This window comes from Magnolia sinica, chromosome 16 (genome assembly GCF_029962835.1).
Source record: "Magnolia sinica isolate HGM2019 chromosome 16, MsV1, whole genome shotgun sequence".
In the NCBI taxonomy this organism is placed as follows: domain Eukaryota; kingdom Viridiplantae; phylum Streptophyta; class Magnoliopsida; order Magnoliales; family Magnoliaceae; genus Magnolia; species Magnolia sinica.
In genome coordinates, this window is record NC_080588.1 from 28,400,557 (window position 1) to 28,420,730 (window position 20,174).

General features: G+C 36.6%; 1 protein-coding gene across 1 annotated transcript in view; it reads right to left on the reverse strand.

The window, feature by feature from the left end:
- Nucleotides 1-843: 843 nt before the first annotated feature.
- Nucleotides 844-20,174, reverse strand: part of LOC131229881 (dolichyl-diphosphooligosaccharide--protein glycosyltransferase 48 kDa subunit) — a 34,984-nt gene continuing 15,653 nt past the window's right edge. Inside the window, exons 8-13 of the mRNA XM_058225929.1 lie at nt 3,751-3,826; nt 3,155-3,226; nt 2,380-2,505; nt 2,181-2,285; nt 1,324-1,407; nt 844-1,201 (exon numbers count right to left, since the gene is read on the reverse strand). Of these exons, the coding sequence (XP_058081912.1) occupies nt 1,148-1,201; nt 1,324-1,407; nt 2,181-2,285; nt 2,380-2,505; nt 3,155-3,226; nt 3,751-3,826 (517 nt within the window). The 3' untranslated portion in view covers nt 844-1,147. The remainder of the gene's footprint in view (nt 1,202-1,323; nt 1,408-2,180; nt 2,286-2,379; nt 2,506-3,154; nt 3,227-3,750; nt 3,827-20,174) is intronic.

Consider the following 20,174-nt stretch of genomic DNA (forward strand, 5'->3'; position numbering starts at 1 on the left):
GATACTTTTACAAGGCAATCCTCATTATATTAAAACCTGAAGGACCGGTTGGATACCACATGCATATTAAAGGTTGTAACTTACCTGATGGGCGGACAGTTATTATTATTATTATTATTTGGATGGATAGTAAGTTATGGTCCAATCAGTTGGACTTGAGGCCTCTATTTTAAATATTATTAATAATTTAGTTATTAAATACCAAGTGGACCCAAATAGACTCAATAGATTCTTCAAGTTAACCCAACCCAACCCAGCCCAACCTAACCCTGGTATCAACTAGCTAATCTTTAGACTATAGGTTCTCTACATGGCAGAGAGTCCACCCCATGTATTGGCGGGATGCCGTATTGACCACACATGCAAGTGCATGGACTTCAGCATAACTTGCAATTTTTTTGCAGATTGCTCAACAACAGTTTTCAGTACACTAGTTAAAAAATACAAAAGGGCATTCTAGTCAATTACATGACCACAAATTCATGGTTGCTTAATTGCACTTCTGGAAGCAAACGGGCATTTTGTTCATTACATAACCACAAACCTCCATCCAAGCGATGGTCAAAGCAACACTTAATTTTCCCCAAGGCAGCGCTGTTTTTCTTCTTCATTATCAACATTCACACAGCTTTCTATTTGCAACAGATACCTCATCAAGTAACATATTCCTATTCCAAGTGTTTCTTACCCATTCCTCCACCTGAATCCCTTGAATGCAGCAAAGCTGCACCCCTGGTGATGAAAAGACAAGTACCTTCCAATCAAATGATCAACAAAGGCAGACAAACAGATGTTATACAGCCCACCTCAACATTTCGCACATAAAACCCAAAATAAACACCCTGTCCAAAACTGACTTCGCTTTACTTGCAAATCAAACAACATCATTCAGACACCTTACCAGCTCTCATTGAGAAATTTGGAAGATATGCCATAAGGTTAAAGAGAACCAAAACCAACTAGAAGGATCAAGCAATGAGGCTGGATACGATGAGAAATACAGGACTGAAGATGAAATGAAGGATGAAGACATTTGATTAAGAACCCGTCTTTGAAATTGCATTGATAACTGGTTGTGATTTCATTAGTCAAAACATTCAAAAACAATGCTCAACAGGCATTCTCAAAAAAGAAAATACTAACTAGCTTACGATTGTTTGTTGTATAGATAGGCAATGGTGAAAATAAAGAACCCTGCCATCTGCAATGCAATCATCCATGGTTAATTAAATGTTAGAGAGAGAAAAAAAAATATTTGTGGATATATATAATAGGTAATGGAAATGTTTGTTTTTTTTTGAACTAATAAAAAGGCATCCTCACCGTGCTAAATGATGCTCCATAGTATGGAAAAGCTGCCGTTATGAACCTCTCATACTCATTGTGTCTGAAAGGCCGGACAGGAATCTGCATTTTGAATATTCGTTAGTAGAACAAACATTAAAAGGGCCTCGAATGGTAAGTATGGAAGAAAATAAATGAATAGAAAAACAGAACCAAAAAAAGATGTTCTACAAGGATATGTTATAGATCAAGTTGAAATATGATCAACCCACAGTTATTCAGACATGGTGCTGAGCCAGACTCGATTCACTTGCCTGAGTGCCTTTAACTGGTTCTTCAATAAAATTGGCAAGCTTTTCGTTGACCCAGCCATTTCAAGCAAATATAATGATTGATTTACAATTCAACTCAGCTGATTTTTATGGACTCACAAATTTTTGTTCCAATTGGAAATTGAAATATCCATTTCCAGCTATGTTTGAAAACTCAAAAAACCAAAAACAAAAAACAATTTTAAAAAATGACTCGAACTTGATTCAATCAGACTTTACAAGAGTCGGAAAAAAACTCAATTGATATGACTGAATTAAAAATGTTGACTCAACTCCTGAAAACTCGACTCAACTCGCAAAGAATCTACAATATTTTTAAATTTTAAATTATTAAATATTACAATGTAGATATAGTTTCAAGTTGAGTTGGGTTTTTGAATTTTAAAACTATGATTTCAGTTCATTAAAAAATTAGCAAGCATTTACTCAACCAACTTTGTCAGAAATTAGCTCCGCTCAAATAATGGGAGTGTCTTTCATTGACTTTGCCAAATTGACTTCTCTGAGTCGTCAAAGATTACCATTCTTTAGCTCACATAAAAGCAAAATTACAAGGAAATGTACCTGCTTAGAAAGAGATAAGCCCGTGTATCCAAGCCTTTGGTACTCAACCTTGAATTGGAAGACACCATAAACATCAGGAACCCTGAATGCAGTAGAATACAGGCCCTGCAACAACATAAGCATGCAAAACAGTTTATATATACAAAGACCAGAAAGTTCACATGCAGTTACAAATTGCAAACATTGGGATAGAATATACCTTTTGATCATTGGATAAGGTTTTCAATACGTAGGGGCTCATCATATAGAACTGAACTTGGACATCATCAGCCACGTATGGTTTCCAGCTTTTTCCAGACCACTCGTAGATTTCAACAGAGTATTCCTTCAGCAAGATTTAAGCCATAAGCAAGAAACAAATAAGTTTTTCATTTTTCTTTCTATCATAGTATGTATTAGCCAGTGTATGACAGATTTTGGAGCAACGATTATATTAAACAAAGACAATAACACTCTTGTCACAGTATTGGCATTTGTCGTTATTTTTCATAATATGCAATTATCAAAACTTATCATTTTCATTTCAAAATAAAGAAGAAAATCTATATATCAAACTTTCCCTCTTCTCTCTCAGATTCCATCTACCTTCAGTACTCAACCACTTTTTCTACTATTCTTTAGGTAGTAAAATGTTGATGATATTTACTTTATGTATCAGCAGTAGATCCAGATGAAATGAATCAGGAGGTCAACGATACATTACATTAAAAAATGGTTTCAAATATTGATGAAACCAAGTTGACTTGTCCAAGTCATCTCAGTTCCAGTCCTGAACAAGCCAAGTCAGTTTCATCCCAACTCTGTGTATTTCAGTTATTATCAGGCCACTTTAAGCCTTCACTCAACCAAGACAGTCTCAGTTTCACTCAGAAACTAGGCTATAGAACCATGGATTAAACATATACTTAGTTTCATTTTATTGGTTTACAAAACAGCCTTTGACAATTGTTTGTAATTTACTGTGAGTCACTTACCAAATCATCATTGATCCTGTACATGGCTGGTTCTGCAGTTTCTCCTGCCTTGTGGTGCTTGACATTAACAGCCTAGACATTGAAAACAATAGTTATCACCACAATGTTACGAGTTTGAAATAGTTTCAGTTTCTCAAAAACAAGCGCAGAAATCACATGCTACAGCTGCAGAAATTCCAATTAATTCTAATAATAACTGGAATGCATCTTTTTGTCCAAAAACTAACAATAATAAATCTATGCTTTCGACGTCACATCTGGTTTTAATGATATGAAATGGAAGGTTTCTTGAGAAAAGAAATCATGAATTGTTAGCAAACTATTCCAAAATAAAAGATGAAGAAGTATCCCAAACTGATTCGAGAATTATTGAATAATTCATAAGTAATTTGCGATTTGTGGCCATATAATACACACATTATATAGACAATAATAAAAAGATAATTCAAAGAAACTAAAGAAAAAAATATTATAGTTCTATTGTTAGAGGAAAATTCCCAATTTTACTAAATTCTTCACGAATCTCAATTAATTGCCTTGCCAAGTTGCTTGTGAATCTGAGCATTGTAATATTGTAGAAGGTTAGATTGAGTCACCTTAAGATGACCCCTTTCATGGAAGATCCATTTGCTAAGTTCAGTCACAAATTGCTCATTGCCAGATTTCTCGTGCCTGCAATCACAAGGTAGATTCTCTTAATTTCCAGCCATCAACAAAACTTAACTTACAGTGGCTGCCAATTCATTTACCAAAGCAAACAGGCAGTTCAATTCATTTTCTAATTGCAATTTTTTTTTAAATGGAAACTGAATATTTATTAAAGAAAGAAACCAAAGGAGCAAAAACAGCTTTACAAACCAAACAAAAATGGATGATGAGAATGAGATATCATCCTAAAAGAGGGCAGCATCAGCCCCCCAGGAGCCTACAAATGGAAAACGAATACATCCAGCAAAAACTTTCAGAACTTTCAGTGAAAATCACCATTTTCTACAGATTCAAACACACTATAACGAATTTCCTAACTAATATGTATTAAAAGGGGGAAAAAAAATGAACAAATGAGAGATAAAACATCAAACAGGCAAGGCACCGAGGCAACCCCCAATTCTTTAGCCCCTTGCCGGACCTACAATTCTTTCCCAAACCCTTACAAAGCATCCTCTTTCGAGGTACCTCACAAAAGATTTTGTAAATTTCTTTCCTTCCAAATTGTCCAAAGTACTGCAGTACTCTTTTTTCGGATCCCTCCATGCAACCCACCCCATAACTAAAAGAAATTATGTCAGGCTGGCATCACCCAGTTTAACACAAGCCAAATGCTCCCCCCACCCAAAACATCCAACAAACTCAGAACGGAGAAATAAATGATCAACTGCCACCTTGTTACTAAGGCAAATAATACAAATATTGTTGATGATCAAATTTATGCTCCTTGCAAATTTAATGGTTCAGATCTTGTCCCTATCCACCAACCTGGCTAATACCCTTTACACGTAGTCAGAGCCTTCTCCTGCCTTCCTATGATCCTAACACCATTGAATAGTGACAGATGAACTCCCACTTTCTACACACCATTGCTGCTCATCTTTTACTTCCAAGGTTGGATAATATCTACTTCCACAAGGCATGCATTCTTCGATCTCTTCATCGTTGAGAGCCCTCCTACATGTTGGATGCCACACAACTTCACAACTTCCCAAAGAGCAAACCTGAGCCATCATTGACTCTTGTTCAACCACGAAACAATCTATAAATGCATGAGAGGAACATTCTTACAGAATACGCCTTCCGAAAAACTAGGCAATTTCGATCACCTAACTTCCCGACAACCACTTTAGAGAAATCATCTATTTTGAGCACTGTCTTCCACAGCACTGAACTCTATATATTGAGATGATGATTTAGTATATACCATCCTCCTGCCATATTTGCATGCCATAACTTTCTTCAAAAGGTTATATCTACTTCCATCCCAAATCTCCAGAGCCACATCCCTGGCAACCCATTGTTTCTATGTTCCCTCGTCAATATCTTGAATCTTCTCCAGTATCATAGCTTTTCCTTCCTCTAACACTTCAAAAAGACTCTTTTATATGATTGTTTCAATTTCATTTATCACAACTTGAATTTTATCATAAGACAACGGCCCACCCAACCTTCCACTCTGAACAAACCCCACGATTCTCTTAATTTATTCACAATTTTTTTGAGAGGTTCAATGAAATATTTCTTTTCAAGCCACATTAACTTGAAGCGAAATGGGATTGGCCCCCAAGACACAACTTTAGACACAAGCAAGATTGGATAGTGCTCTACACTGGGCCTTGCCAATCCTTGCTGAGAAATCCTTACTCTTCCCAATCCACCATCACCAAAAACCTATCTAGTCTAGTTGAAACTGGATTGGTTTAGTTATTAAACTAACTGAATTTCACTCTACTCAACAGGCAGTCAATGAGCTCATTAGACGATGATATAGAGTCGAAACCACCCCCACCCCCCCAAAAAAAAAATAATAATAATAATAATAATCCATCAAGAAATGAATGTCGATAAAATCCCCTCGCCGCTGTATTGTCGTTCTGTTTCCCACACCATCCAACTCAACCTAAAAGTTGTTTCACCCCTAAATTGTTTGGACCATAGAGTGCAGTAAACACCCATTTCTTCACATTCGCTGCTTCCTTTGACTAAACCGTGTCTAGGAGCATTCCCACCCAACAATCTTCTTCCACCAAATTGTCCAAATTTCAAATGACTACAATGTCTCCTAAGCTGCTTTGCTTCCCAAATTTCTTACCTCAGTGCTCTTCTTCACATCTTTGCTCACTTCAACTTTTGGTTCTTATGCTATATCACCTTCCTCCATTGTACCATGTTTCCATCATCCTCTGCAACACTGTTGTCCATGGGTTGTATTCTGATATAGCTTTGTGCCTGCTCCTAGCTTTACCCCCTCCTACATTGCATACCGTACTTGGCTTATTTTGCCCAAATGTTTGTCTGCAATAGTCTCCATGTTTTCCTACTCAATCACCTTCTCCCCTTCCAACTTCATCACGGTAGAGAAATAAGTGAATAAGCATATGCATGCATCTGTTTTCCACGCCCTCCTCTCCACACTTTTATTAAGACTAGTTTGGATTAGTGGAATCCAAAAGGTAGATTTGGGAGAGGTAAACGTCACATCAAAGGGAATATGTTGAAAAGAATCCAACTAAACCTATTTCTTTTAGCACACGTGAGTTGGAAATGAGTAAAGGTCAAAGTTAAAAGTGAGGTTTCTCTTCAAAAAAACATGGAAATCTCCATTTCCTAGGTTTTCTTTTCTTTTCTTTTTGTTGGGGGGAATTTTTCCATATTACCGCCTATCATTTAGTGTATATACAAAAAACCACCTATTTTTAAAGTTTTTCCAAATAAATGATCACCTTTAAGTTGTTAGTGAAGTGCTCATCGTTAGAAATCCACAAATATAAAGCATGGTACTTTTTTTAAATGACTAAAAAGACCATGCTAAAAGCCCTTTCAACTAACCCTACCTAGCAAACTCTTTGTTAAATGTCATCTACCACAACCACACATGTTGCATGTTACATGGACAACATCTAACCCAAAGCTCTGTGGGGCACAGTGTGAGTTCCTTGCGCCATCCACTCCATCCATTAGTTTTGCCAACTCATGGTAGGACGTGAGCCCAAACCTAGGCAGATCCAAAGTTCAAGTGGGCCACACCACAAGAAACGGTTGGTAGATGGAAACACCCACCGTTACCTTCACAAGGTCCATGGTGATTTCTTTGTGACGTCCACTTTGTCCATTAGTTTCATGAGCTCATGGTAAGAAAAACTAGGTAGATCCAAAACTAAGGTGGGCCATACCAAAGGACAAAGTAGGGGATGGAAACGCCCATTGTTGATACCTTCATGGGACCCACCATCTCTATGTTGCATCCAACCATTCATTAGGTGATGCCCACAGGGATGAAAGGAAAACACAAATATAAGCCCATTTGAAACTTTTGTGGGCCCAAATAAAGTTTCAATGGTATGCTTTCAATCCCACTATTTCCTACGATGTGGCTTACTAAGTTTTGGATTTGCCTGGTTTTTAGGCTCATGTCATATCATGAGCTCGAGAAACTTGTGGGCAGAGTTGATGTGAGAAGGACATTACAATGGGCCCCACCAAACTTTGGCTTACCCAAGCTCGTGTCCACCAAGTGAAACAATGGTAAAATAGTGGAAACTATGTTCAAAATGGGCAAAACCATTTTTTAGGCTACTAAAAGCTCTTTTCATTAACTATCCGTCAATCAAAGTCAAAGTAGCTGCTTTTTCAACCATATATCTAAAATGGGAGCATTTATTTGGAAAAACTTTAAAAGTAGGTAGTTTTTTGTATATGCACTAATGATAAGTGAAATGGAAAAAATCCTATTTTTAGGAAGTGGAAAATGGTGGAAATGGAAATTGATTTCCAAAGTTGATTTTGTTTTCAGCAGAGAACGTCACATCTAAGGAAAATGATTTCATTTCCACAGTAGAAAAGAGGATTCCATCAATCTCAAATGGCCCTGCATATGGTACTCCACCTAACCACTGGAATACATATATACACACACTTTTCACTTCTCTACAGTCCCATACCTCATGAATTCTCTCTTAGTATGAGTCAATCCTCATAATCCCCACAGTAAAAATTTTGAACAAATTGATCACCGTGATTCCTTCCAGGAGAATTGAAATTTTAGAGTTACATAATTTCGAAGGGAATCTCTACCAATCCCCTTCATCTCACTCCCACGTCCCAATGATTGTTCACCTTTCAGATATTTCTACAAGGATGTTTACAACAATTTATAGTTTAATATCTTGATAGCAATATCTAACCAATAATGGCCTTTTGATGAGAACTTCAATGATAATTTCCCAATCACATCTGATACATCATAGACTTTGATCATGGTTATAACCAAGATATTATTATGGTGTTACGGCCATTTTTTAAAAAAAAATAAAAAACTGCATAGACCCTGTATCAACCCCGTAACAACTGTTACGGGCCATTTTTCTGTAATGGTCGTTACAGCCCCATAAGACATAACAGTTCCCACCTTACTGTTACATAATGGCCATTACATAACCGTTTTTTAATACCTTGGCTATAACAGATGCAAAACTTTTCTTTTTCATTTCTCAACAAAAAAATACCATCTAGATATATGTTAAGGTCAATGAATAGTGTGTCGAACCACCATACTAAGATGAAATGATAAGATATAACACACACATGCAACATAGCTGAGTAATGGCTAACTAACATTGAATAAAACAATCATTATCCCAATTAGCCATTTACTATCCCATAAAATGAAATACATATCAAAATAAACTAAGGACCTGTCTGGCATTACTTTAAGCATTTTTAGGCGTCTCTAATTCCCAGAATCAATTTTATATGACTTAGATGTGTTTGGTTAGAGTAATTAATTAATTGCTTATCCAAAATCCCTGATGAAAATAGAGCTATTTCCAGAAACAACTTGGAGACATTTCCAAGACCCTTTATGCACTAAAGGGCAGATAGAATCTGAGGGAGGTTGAACATGTGTTAGATCTATGTGCGTATAATGTGTCAAAGAGCTGGGCCAATCATCGGGTAAGGTGCAGAAACATGCCATAAAAAAAAAATAAAAATAAAAAAATAAAAAAAAATCAGGTTATCACACTCATCAAGTAAGCCACACATGTACATTGAATTTGGATTGTGGGACTTTTCTCTAAAAGCTCATTTTTTTCTTATACAAAGCTTGATCTTCCGGACCATCAGACCAACATTATTTTTGGTCCATGGCATCTTTACGTTGTACCCTGCCTGATGAATTGCTCAGTTCTCATGCAAAACTACCTCACATATATTGTTACTTGGATGTTCTTCTCCAATTTGATCAACCAAAAGGCCAGAGGAATTTGGTACCTGGCAGCATATGATGCTTGATAGCAAGCACTTTGAAATGGTACACTTGACATACATTAATGCAAAGTAAATTGTCTACAATTATAGAACCCATTGTCCTCACCTTTGTGTTGTAGAAATAGGACCACCATTCATTATCAACCGTCCAATATATGTCTACCAATCAGGTAACCAGATAATCTGATAAACGCATTTCTTAGTTCATGATACATCTAATCAGGAGCCCATAATTTGGATGGCTTAAGTTGATTTATTTGTGAGCTAGACATACAATACAGTGGGCCCCATGAGATCAGGTGTTTTGCCCACTGCGTACATGTAGAGAATTCTGGTCCATGATGGTGTACAACACAGCTCATCAATAAAAAGTGTTTGTCATCCACCCCAACCATTAGGACAACAGCCTGATGTTAGGTCTTAGGGCCAAAAAACGTCCTGTTCCACAAGTGAATTTGGCCACACCACTGGAAACAATGGGGAGGGGACACCAATTGTAGGTTATGTCTCGGGCCCACCATGGTGTGTATATTCCATTGAACCAATTCATCGTGCGTGCCCAAGGTATTCCGTAATGGCAACGGTGGGCATAATGGCCTAGTGCGTAAAAGCCCATTACACTTTGAAAAAAAAAAACCAAAACAAATGTTGGCAAATCTGAAATATTGAGAGATTTCAAATATGTGTTCTTTTGTGATTTTGAACATGTTTATGATCGTGTAACGGTTCACTCTTTGTTAAGAATGTTGTCTCGGCCTGTCTGAAGATTTTATTAACTTGGTAGGCTTCGATTGACCCCAAATTAGGTTGTTACGGCAGTCGTCCCACTAATGCACATCCCTAAGCATTTGAAATCATTCCCTTAAGTAATTTTATAAAAAACTGAAATTAAATTGAGATAAATAGTGTCGCAGACTTGGAGGACCACTCAAATGCCCCTAAATCAGCCCGAAACTCATGCACTCTATGAGACTCATCCCACTAACACATATCCCCTGGGATTTGACATCATTTTACCAAGTAATTATAAGAAAATCTTGATTTCATTAACTATCCGTCAATCAAAGTCAAAGTAGCTGCTTTTTCAACCATATATCTAAAATGGGAGCATTTATTTGGAAAAACTTTAAAGTAGGTAGTTTTTTGTATATGCACTAATGATAAGTGAAATGGAAAAAATCCTATTTTTAGGAAGTGGAAAATGGTGGAAATGGAAATTGATTTCCAGAGTTGATTTTGTTTCACATCTAAGGAAAATGATTTCATTTCCACAGTAGAAAAGAGGATTCCACCAATCTCAAATGGCCCTGCATATGGTACTCCACCTAACCACTGGAATACATATATACACACACTTTTCACTTCTCTACAGTCCCATACCTCATGAATTCTCTCTTAGTATGAGTCAATCCTCATAATCCCCACAGTAAAAATTTTGAACAAATTGATCACCATGATTCCTTCCAGGAGAATTGAAATTTTAGAGTTACATAATTTCGAAGGGAATCTCTACCAATCCCCTTCATCTCACTCCCACGTCCCAACGATTGTTCACCTTTCAGATATTTCTACAAGGATGTTTACAACAATTTATAGTTTAATATCTTGATAGCAATATCTAACCAATAATGGCCTTTTGATGAGAACTTCAATGATAATTTCCCAATCACATCTGATACATCATAGACTTTGATCATGGTTATAACCAAGATATTATCACGGTGTTATGGCCATTTTTTTAAAAAAATAAAAAACTGCATAGACCCTGTATCAACCCCGTAACAACTGTTACGGGCCATTTTTCTGTAATGGTCGTTACAGCCCCATAAGACATAACAGTTCCCACCTTACCGTTACATAATGGCCATTACATAACCGTTTTTTAATACCTTGGCTATAACAGATGCAAAACTTTTCTTTTTCAGTTCTCAACAAAAAAATACCATCTAGATATATGTTAAGGTCAATGAATAGTGTGTTGAACCACCATACTAAGATGAAATGATAAGATATAACACACATATGCAACATAGCTGACTAATGGCTAACTAACATTGAATAAAACAATCATTATCCCAATTAGCCATTTACTATCTCATAAAATGAAATACATATCAAAATAAACTAAGGACCTGTCTGGCATTACTATTTTAAGCATTTTTAGGTGTCTCTAATTCCCAGAATCAATTTTATATGACTTAGATGTGTTTGGTTAGAATAATTAATTAATTGCTTATCCAAAATCCCTGATGAAAATAGAGCTATTTCCAGAAACAACTTGGAGACATTTCCAAGACCCTTTATGCACTAAAGGGCAGATAGAATCTGAGGGAGGTTGAACATGTGTTAGATCTATGTGCGTACAACGTGTCAAAGAGCTGGGCCAATCATCGGGTAAGGTGCAGAAACATGCCATATAAAAAAAAAATCAGGTTATCACACTCATCAAGTAAGCCACACATGTACATTGAATTTGGATTGTGGGACTTTTCTCTAAAAGCTCATTTTTTTCTTATACAAAGCTTGATCTTCCTGACCATCCAACCAACATTATTTTTTGTCCATGGCATCTTTACGTTGTACCCTGCCTGATGAATTGCTCAGTTCTCATGCAAAACTACCTCACATATATTGTTACTTGGATGTTCTTCTCCAATTTGATCAACCAAAAGGCCAGAGGAATTTGGTACCTGGCAGCATATGATGCTTGATAGCAAGCACTTTGAAATGGTACACTTGACATACATTAATGCAAAGTAAATTGTCTACAATTATAGAACCCATTGTCCTCACCTTTGTGTTGTAGAAATAGGACCACCATTCATTATCAACCGTCCAATATATGTCTACCAATCAGGTAACCAGATAATCTGATAAACACATTTCTTAGTTCATGATACATCTAATCTGGAGCCCATAATTTGGATGGCTTAAGTTGATTTATTTGTGAGCTAGACATACAATACAGTGGGCCCCATGAGATCAGGTGTTTTGCCCACTGCGTACATGTAGAGAATTCTGATCCATGATGGTGTACAACACAGCTCATCAATAAAAAAGTGTTTGTCATCCACCCCAACCATTAGGACAACAGCCTGATGTTAGGTCTTAGGGCCAAAAAACGTCCTGTTCCACAAGTCAATTTGGCCACACCACTGGAAACAATGGGGAGGGGACACCAATTGCAGGTTTAGGTCTCGGGCCCACCATGGTGTGTATATTCCATTGAACCAATTCATTGTGCGTGCCCAAGGTATTCTGTAATGGCAACGGTGGGCATAATGGCCTAGTGCGTAAAAGCCCATTACACTTTGAAAAAAAAAAACCAAAACAAATGTTGGAAAATCTGAAATATTGAGAGATTTCAAATATGTGTTCTTTTGTGATTTTGAACATGTTTATGATCGTGTAACGGTTCACTCTTTGTTAAGAATGTTGTCTCGGCCTGTCTGAAGATTTTATTAACTTGGTCAGTCGTCCCACTAATGCACATCCCTAAGCATTTGAAATCATTCCCTTAAGTAATTTTATAAAAAACTGAAATTAAATTGAGATAAATAGTGTCGCAGACTTGGAGGACCACTCAAATGCCCCTAAATCAGCCCGAAACTCATGCACTCTATGAGACTCATTCCACTAACACATGTCCCCTGGGATTTGACATCATTTTACCAAGTAATTATAAGAAAATCTTGAAATTAAATTTAGATGAATGACGTCGTGATTTGTGATGCAGGTCGAACCACATCAACTGGACCCAGGACCCATGGGAGAGGCCAAGCTTGTCCATTAGGCCCAAGCACGAGCCCCACAATTGGCCCATCAGAAAGGAAGCACAAACCTCCTAATCAGGCAACATAATCCAATCACCCAGCCATGCAATAGAATCCCATTAGATATTTCTTATCTATCTAGCATCTTTGTTTGATTAATCTTCTATTTTTGTAATAAATACTTAGTTGTCCCATTAGATATTTCTTATCTATCTAGCATCTTTGTTTGATTAATCTTCTATTTTTGTAATAAATCCTTAGTTGTCAATGACACTAAGAAACTTTCATTTCTTATACGTCGAAGAAGCTTATTTAAGGGCCTCACATGAGTATTCTCAAGGCATTTTTGAATTCAATGAATTCTAGATTTAGTTGTGATTTTTGCATTAAGCTTAGCTTGAAGGAGCCTACATTGGGCAGTTCCTTCCCCATTCAATCGGTTGCGTTAGGCTATGCTAAATTGGTATCAAAGCGGGTTTTGACAGCTAAATTGAAGTTCAAGATCAACAACGGTGATTCGATCATCCCTTTTTTTCTTGATCCAATCATTAGTTTCTATTAGTTCTACCTGAATTTGCATTCAGATCACATTATTCTGCTGCTAGATTGTTGAATCATAAAATCTGCAGCTTTTCCTTTACTCTCTTTTTTCTTTTTTTGCATTGCATCTATACTCCTACCTCCTTCACCTTTTCTTCTTTTACAAAGCCCACATGTCCAATTGAAAAGCAAGTATTGCTAAAGCGGTTTTAGCAATTGTCAGAACATGGGAAGAATCCAGGTGTTCGATCTAATGCTATAAATAATGAAGTTAGTAGAAAAAATCGTCACATACCAAACCAAACCATTTTTTTAACCATCTTTTCAATTATCAGCCATTTACATTCCTTATTATAGTCCTTATCTTTACCAGTCATTTACATTTCTTAGTGCAATCTTTACCTTTACTTGCCATTTACCTTCTTAAACCAGTCCTAAACTTCTTCTCATTCACTCCATTAACAGTCCGACTCCATCCCCTATTCCAACCCATTAAGAGACATGAAATCCAGCCCATTAATAGTCCAACTCCAGCCCCTATTTCAGCCCATTGACAGTCCAACTCCAGCCCATTAACCGTCCAAATCCAACCCCTATTCCAGCTCATTAAAAGCCCAGAAATCCAGCCTTATTCCAGCCAATTAATGGCCAAAAAATCCAGACCATTAACAGTCCAATCAAGCCCCTATTCCACCCCATTAAAAGCCTGGAAATCTAGCCCATTAATGGTCCAAATCCAACCCCTATTATAGCCCATTAAAAGCCCATAAATCCAGCCCATTAACAAGTCCAAATCCAACCCCCTATTCCAGCCCATTAAAGGCCAGAATACAGCCCATTAACAGTCCAAATTCTTCCCCTATTCCAATCCATTAAAAGCCAAAATCCCAACTCACTAACAGTCCTCTATTCTAGCCCAAAAACCACCATATTTCTGTCCATTACTTACTCCAACCAATTAAAAGCTAATAATTAGCCCAGGTATTCCATCCATTGTTTTGCATTCGTTGCTCCCCTGATATGATGTCTACCTGTAGTGGTCACATCTATCGAGTAAAGCTTACCAATCAATAGCAAGACAACTGTATAAGCGAGCTATTCGCAAGGATAGCCTACTTGAAATCTGTTATTAACCAGTTATGAAGAGAACAACATGTAGAGCAACCTGACCCCACCAAAGATCCTCATGGTAACCTAAATCTACAACCACGTTTTAGCTAGAACCTTCGGTGAATCAAAATTGTACTGGTCCTCAAAGTCTATTTATGACTTCATGCAACTCTTTGCAAAGAAGGCTCATGACAACTTGATAGAAACACCCTAGAAAGATGATATCACCAAGAAAGTTTCGGACTTCATATGTCGTCTTGATGCAAAGGCTTTTGTCGATTGGATTACAACGCTTGAGCATTATTTTGCATGATACGACATAGACAATGTTCAAAAAGTGGCCCTTGTCAAATTCAAGCTGAAGCACACAACAAGAATCTAGTGGTGAAGCATCAACAACAACAATCTCATCATGAAACGCACTGCTATCGCAAGGTGTGGTTTTTCTTTTCTTTTATTTTATTTAAATATGGTTAGCTTCTTAGTACACACCCATGTCAATACACACACTCCATGTTAGCCACCCCCACTAGGGATAGATACCAAGACCTCAAGTGTTGAAACGAGGTATCTCCACTTAGTCTGCTAGTTGAGCTATGGATCTGGGTGTCGCCTGTCGCCTAGAATGCTGGAAAGTAGGTATTTGCCTTCAAATTACATTGATACCCTTCTCCAGGAGCTCCTCGCATTCAAACAAGAAACTTTATATGTGGATGGCTGCACCGAGAAGTTGAATAAGCTTATTGTTCATTGTAAGATTGCAGGGACCAACCGTGTAATGGCTAACCACTATCGGTCGGGTTACATATTGAGATGGTCGTGCATGATTTCGAATCGGTCAACAATGTTCATCAGAAGGCTCGACAAGTTGAGTAATAATTGTGGTAGCAAACTCTCTAATGTTTTGGCTGTCCAGCCAGGGAGCCTTCTGTGAGGAAAGGTCCAAATCCATATTTTAACTAGACTCCAATGCAAGGTTGTTGACCACTTCCTTACCCTTTTTTTGTCATGCCCACAAATGCAAACTTTGCCAATAACACAACCACAAACCTTCCAATGTTGTCCACCATAGAATTCATGACAAAGGCTGCCAACGCTGCAAGGGCATGACACCAAAGGGTGAGCTCCAAATCCAAATGACAAGGTATTTTGTATCGATAACGGTGGTCGTAACAGTCACCACCGTTACCGATACGAGTATTGATCATAATGACTGATGCGGGAGCACAACGACCGTTACGACCACCATAACAGTTCAAAAAAATTTAGAAAAATATCTAGAAAATCCAAAATAATGTAAATATTTCAAATCTGTATTTATTTTATTTTTTAATTTAAACATGTTTATGGTAGTGTAACGGTCCACTCTTTGGTGAGAGTGTTGTATTGGATTGTCTGATGAATTTATGAACATAGTTATGTATCTCTAATATTTACACATCACAATCAAGCATTAAAAATAGAAATTAGAAGAAAAAAATGCATACCACTTTTTCAATTTTTTGAAAAAATGGCCCTCAGAGCTTCTATTAACCCAAATCACTTCAATTTACTATTTTAATCCTAAAAGCTATATTATGAGTGGTCGAAATCTATTGTAAAATGTAGGAAAGTTTTTGGAATGAGAAAAGTTGGAGGGAAAAAAAAAAGGAAAAATGGATTTATATAGAAAAAAGAAGTGGTTATTTTTCAACTGTTACGAGGGTAATGGTCGTTATGCCCCGTAACAGCTGACACAGTTAAAAAAAAATCAACTATCCCATTTCACTCCTATATCGTGTAACAGTCACAGACATTGCCTATACGTATCAACCTTTACCGTCATATCATAATGGATACGGAACACCCACCCCTCAAGCAAAATTGGCAAGATGTTGACTACACGGCTATGGCGAGAGAGGGCACTTCTCTAATAGTGTTCTCAAGCCAGGAACTTCTATTATTACTGCAATAATGAGGATGACCCCTACTACCATGACAACCTTGAGTATTGCGACGAGCAAATCAAGATGGAAATAACTCATGCATTGTGTCAGCCCTCCCTACCCTCGAGAAGGATGGGAGTTAGCGAATATGTGTGGACAACCAAACTATTAATAAAATCATAGTTAAGTATTGCTTCCCCATTCCTTGGCTTGATAGATATGCTAGACTTGACGACAAGTGTTGGTGTTTTTTCTAATCTTAATCTTCATAGTGGATATCACCAGATTTGCATCCGATCTTGTGACTAATGGAAGACGACTTTTAAAACGAAGGACAGTCTCTACGAGTGGATGGTTATAATATACTATCTCACAAACACACCTAACACTTTCATGCGCGTTATAAGTTATGACCTAATTGTTGCACCCTTTTATTGACAAGTTTGCCGTTATCTACTTTGATGACATTCTTGTCTACAGTCAGTCGAGGAGCACTTTGATCAATTGGGTCGTCTTTAAAGTCTTTCGCCACAAGTGCTTCTACATCAACCTTAAAAAGTCAACCTTCATGAGTACATCTAATTTTCTTAGGGTACATTGCCTCATTACAAGGTGTAGAAGTGGGCCCCACCAAAGTAAAAAGCATTGTTTGTTGGCCAATACCTACCACTATCTTTGAAGTTCATAGTTTTCATGTCATCGCCACATTTCATAGACGCTTTATGCAGAACTATAGTAGCGTCATGACTCTGATCACTGATTACATGAAGTAAAGAGAGTTTCAATGGTCAAGTGCAACAACAAGAGCCTTTGATAGGATCAAACATACGATGATAAAAGCTCCAATTTTGCACCTTCTAGACTTTGAGGTGTTTGAGTTGAACTGCGACACTTCCAACATTGACATTAGTGAGGTCCTTAGTCAGGAGGGTCATCCAATAGCATCCTTCACCAAAAATCTCTTCGATGCGAAGCAACAATGCTCAACTTATAACTTTTCTATGCCGTTGTTTAGACCCTACGACACTGACGTCCCTATTTTATTAGCAAAGAATTTGTATTATAATCTGACAATGAAGCACTCAAGTAACCACAGCTTGAACAAGTTATTACAGTGTCTTGTCCACAATCATATAACTACATAGGACCTTGCAACACTCATTGATGAATTTGCCTATAATAACTCAGCCAAAAGGTCCACGGAGATGTCACCTTTTAAAGCAGTGATTGGCATACATCTGCATCTTCCATGGCACCATCCCACTAATGCATATCCCTAAACATTAACATCATTCTCCTCAAGTAATTATAAGAAAAAGAAATTGAATTATTCGGATGAATAGTGTCATCGATTTGGAGAACAGCTCGAATGCCCCCAAATCAGTCCAAAATTCATGAAATCTAAAGTGCTCATCCCACTCATGCAATCAGCTTATGATCATTTCTTCATCCAACTATTAGATCAGTGGACATCTATTGGACGATAAAGGATGAAAAATACCTAGCAGTCCTATTTCAACAAACAGCAACGGGTAGGATCATTTAAACAATCTGATTTTGGGACTATAACTAAGTAAAAACCAGGTTGTCCCATATCGGTTACATATCGGCCGTAACGGCCGATATGTAACGGCAACGGTGGGATCCGTTACGTGATACGGGGGCGTAACGGGCGATGGCCCGATTTTGCTACCGTAACGGCCGTTACGGGCGCAACGGCCGTTATTGACTCGTAACGGCTAGCCCGTAACGGTCATATTTTTTTTTTGCCTTTTTAAGCTTCGTTTTTTCATTTTTTTGAAACCATTTGCTTCCAAACTCTCACTCAATCCTTCTACTACTATTTTCGACCAACCTTGGCTTGGTATTTGAGATAAAAACACATTATATTTACAGATTTTCTTGAATCGAAGCTTGGTGGGCCATTTTTCAGAAATTCGTCAAAAATAGTTATTTATACTTTTTATTGTATGTTTTGCTGCTTTAATCATACAATATGATGTGTTAATCATAGTAGAACATATTAATGTGCATTTTACAGATTTGTGGTGTCATTTTATATTTTTTTTCTATTTACGCAATAATTATGGGCCTTTTTTTTTAATTCGAAAAATCATTTTTTAATATATGTTTTGTTGTTTTAATCATACAATATGATGTGTTAATCATAGTAGAACATGTTAATGTGCATTTTACAGATTTGTGGTGTCATTTTATATTTTTTTCTATTTTTTTCTATTTACGCAATAATTATGGCCCTTTTTTAAAAAAAATTCGAAAAATCATTTTTTAATGTATGTTTTGTTGTTTTAATCATACAATATGATGTGTTAATCATAGTAGAACATGTTAATGTGCATTGTGCAGATTTATGGTGTCATTTTATATTTTTTTCTATTTTTTTCTATTTATGCAATAATTATGGCCCTTTCTTTTAAAATTCAAAAAATCATTTTTTAATGTATGTTTTGCTGTTTTAATAATACAATATGATGTGTTAATCAATAGTAGAACATATTAATGTACATTGTACAGATTTGTGGTATCATTTTATATTTTTTTCTATTTACGCAATAATTATGGCCCTTTTTTTTAAAATTCGAAAAATCATTTTTTAATGTATGTTTTGCTGTTTTAATCATACAATATGATGTGTTAATCATAGTAGAACATGTTAATGTGCATTTTATAGATTTGTGGTGTCATTTTATATTTTTTCTATTTACGCAATAATTATGGCCCTTTTTTTTTAAATTCGAAAAATCATTTTTTAATGTATGTTTTGTTGTTTTAATCATACAATATGATGTGTTAATCATAGTAGAACATGTTAATGTGTATTGTACAAATTTGTGGTGTCATTTTATATTTTTTTTCTATTTATGCAATAATTATGGCCCTTTTTAAAAAAAATTCGAAAAATCATTTTTTAATGTATGTTTTGTTGTTTTAATCATACAATATGATGTGTTAATCATAGTAGAACATATTAATGTGCATTTTACAGGTTTGTGGTGTCATTATATATTTTTTTCTATTTTCAAATTAATGACTTTATATTTTTATTTGCTTATATTGGACAGGTTTTGAAGCTTCTTAGGGTTTGGTTAGAACATAAAGTCATCTTTATTGACATAGGTCATACTCATATCTAATTTATATCTAATTATCTAGTATCTACCTAAACCTAAAGAAATGTCTGGGTCTGGCCAACAACAAGTGAGTGAGGATATTGGATGACAACATTGTGAGAGGGTTGGTGGTACTAGGCACCAAATGAGGTGCAAGTATTGTGATAAAATAGTAACTGGTGGAATTACCCATCTCAAACAACATTTGGCACATCGAAAGGGTAAATGAGCCCCTATACGTTTGGTGGGTTACGACGTGTGTTTGGCAGACATCTTCACATGATGCCCCTATACGTTTGGATGAAGAAGTAAATGAGCCTATGAGACCCTCTATTGATCCAATCTTGTTTAGGAAAGAATCAACTAAACAAAAGAAGATAAGACAAATGTGGAGTAGAACGTCCGTTGAGAAATTAGATAGAGCAGCAGCAAAGTTACTTATACATGCCAACATACCTCCTAACGCGGCCAATTCTCCATATTGGCAGGTGATAATTGATGCAGCAGCAGAAGCAGATGAAGGAATAAAAGCTCCCACGGCTAAGGAGATTAGGGGAAAATG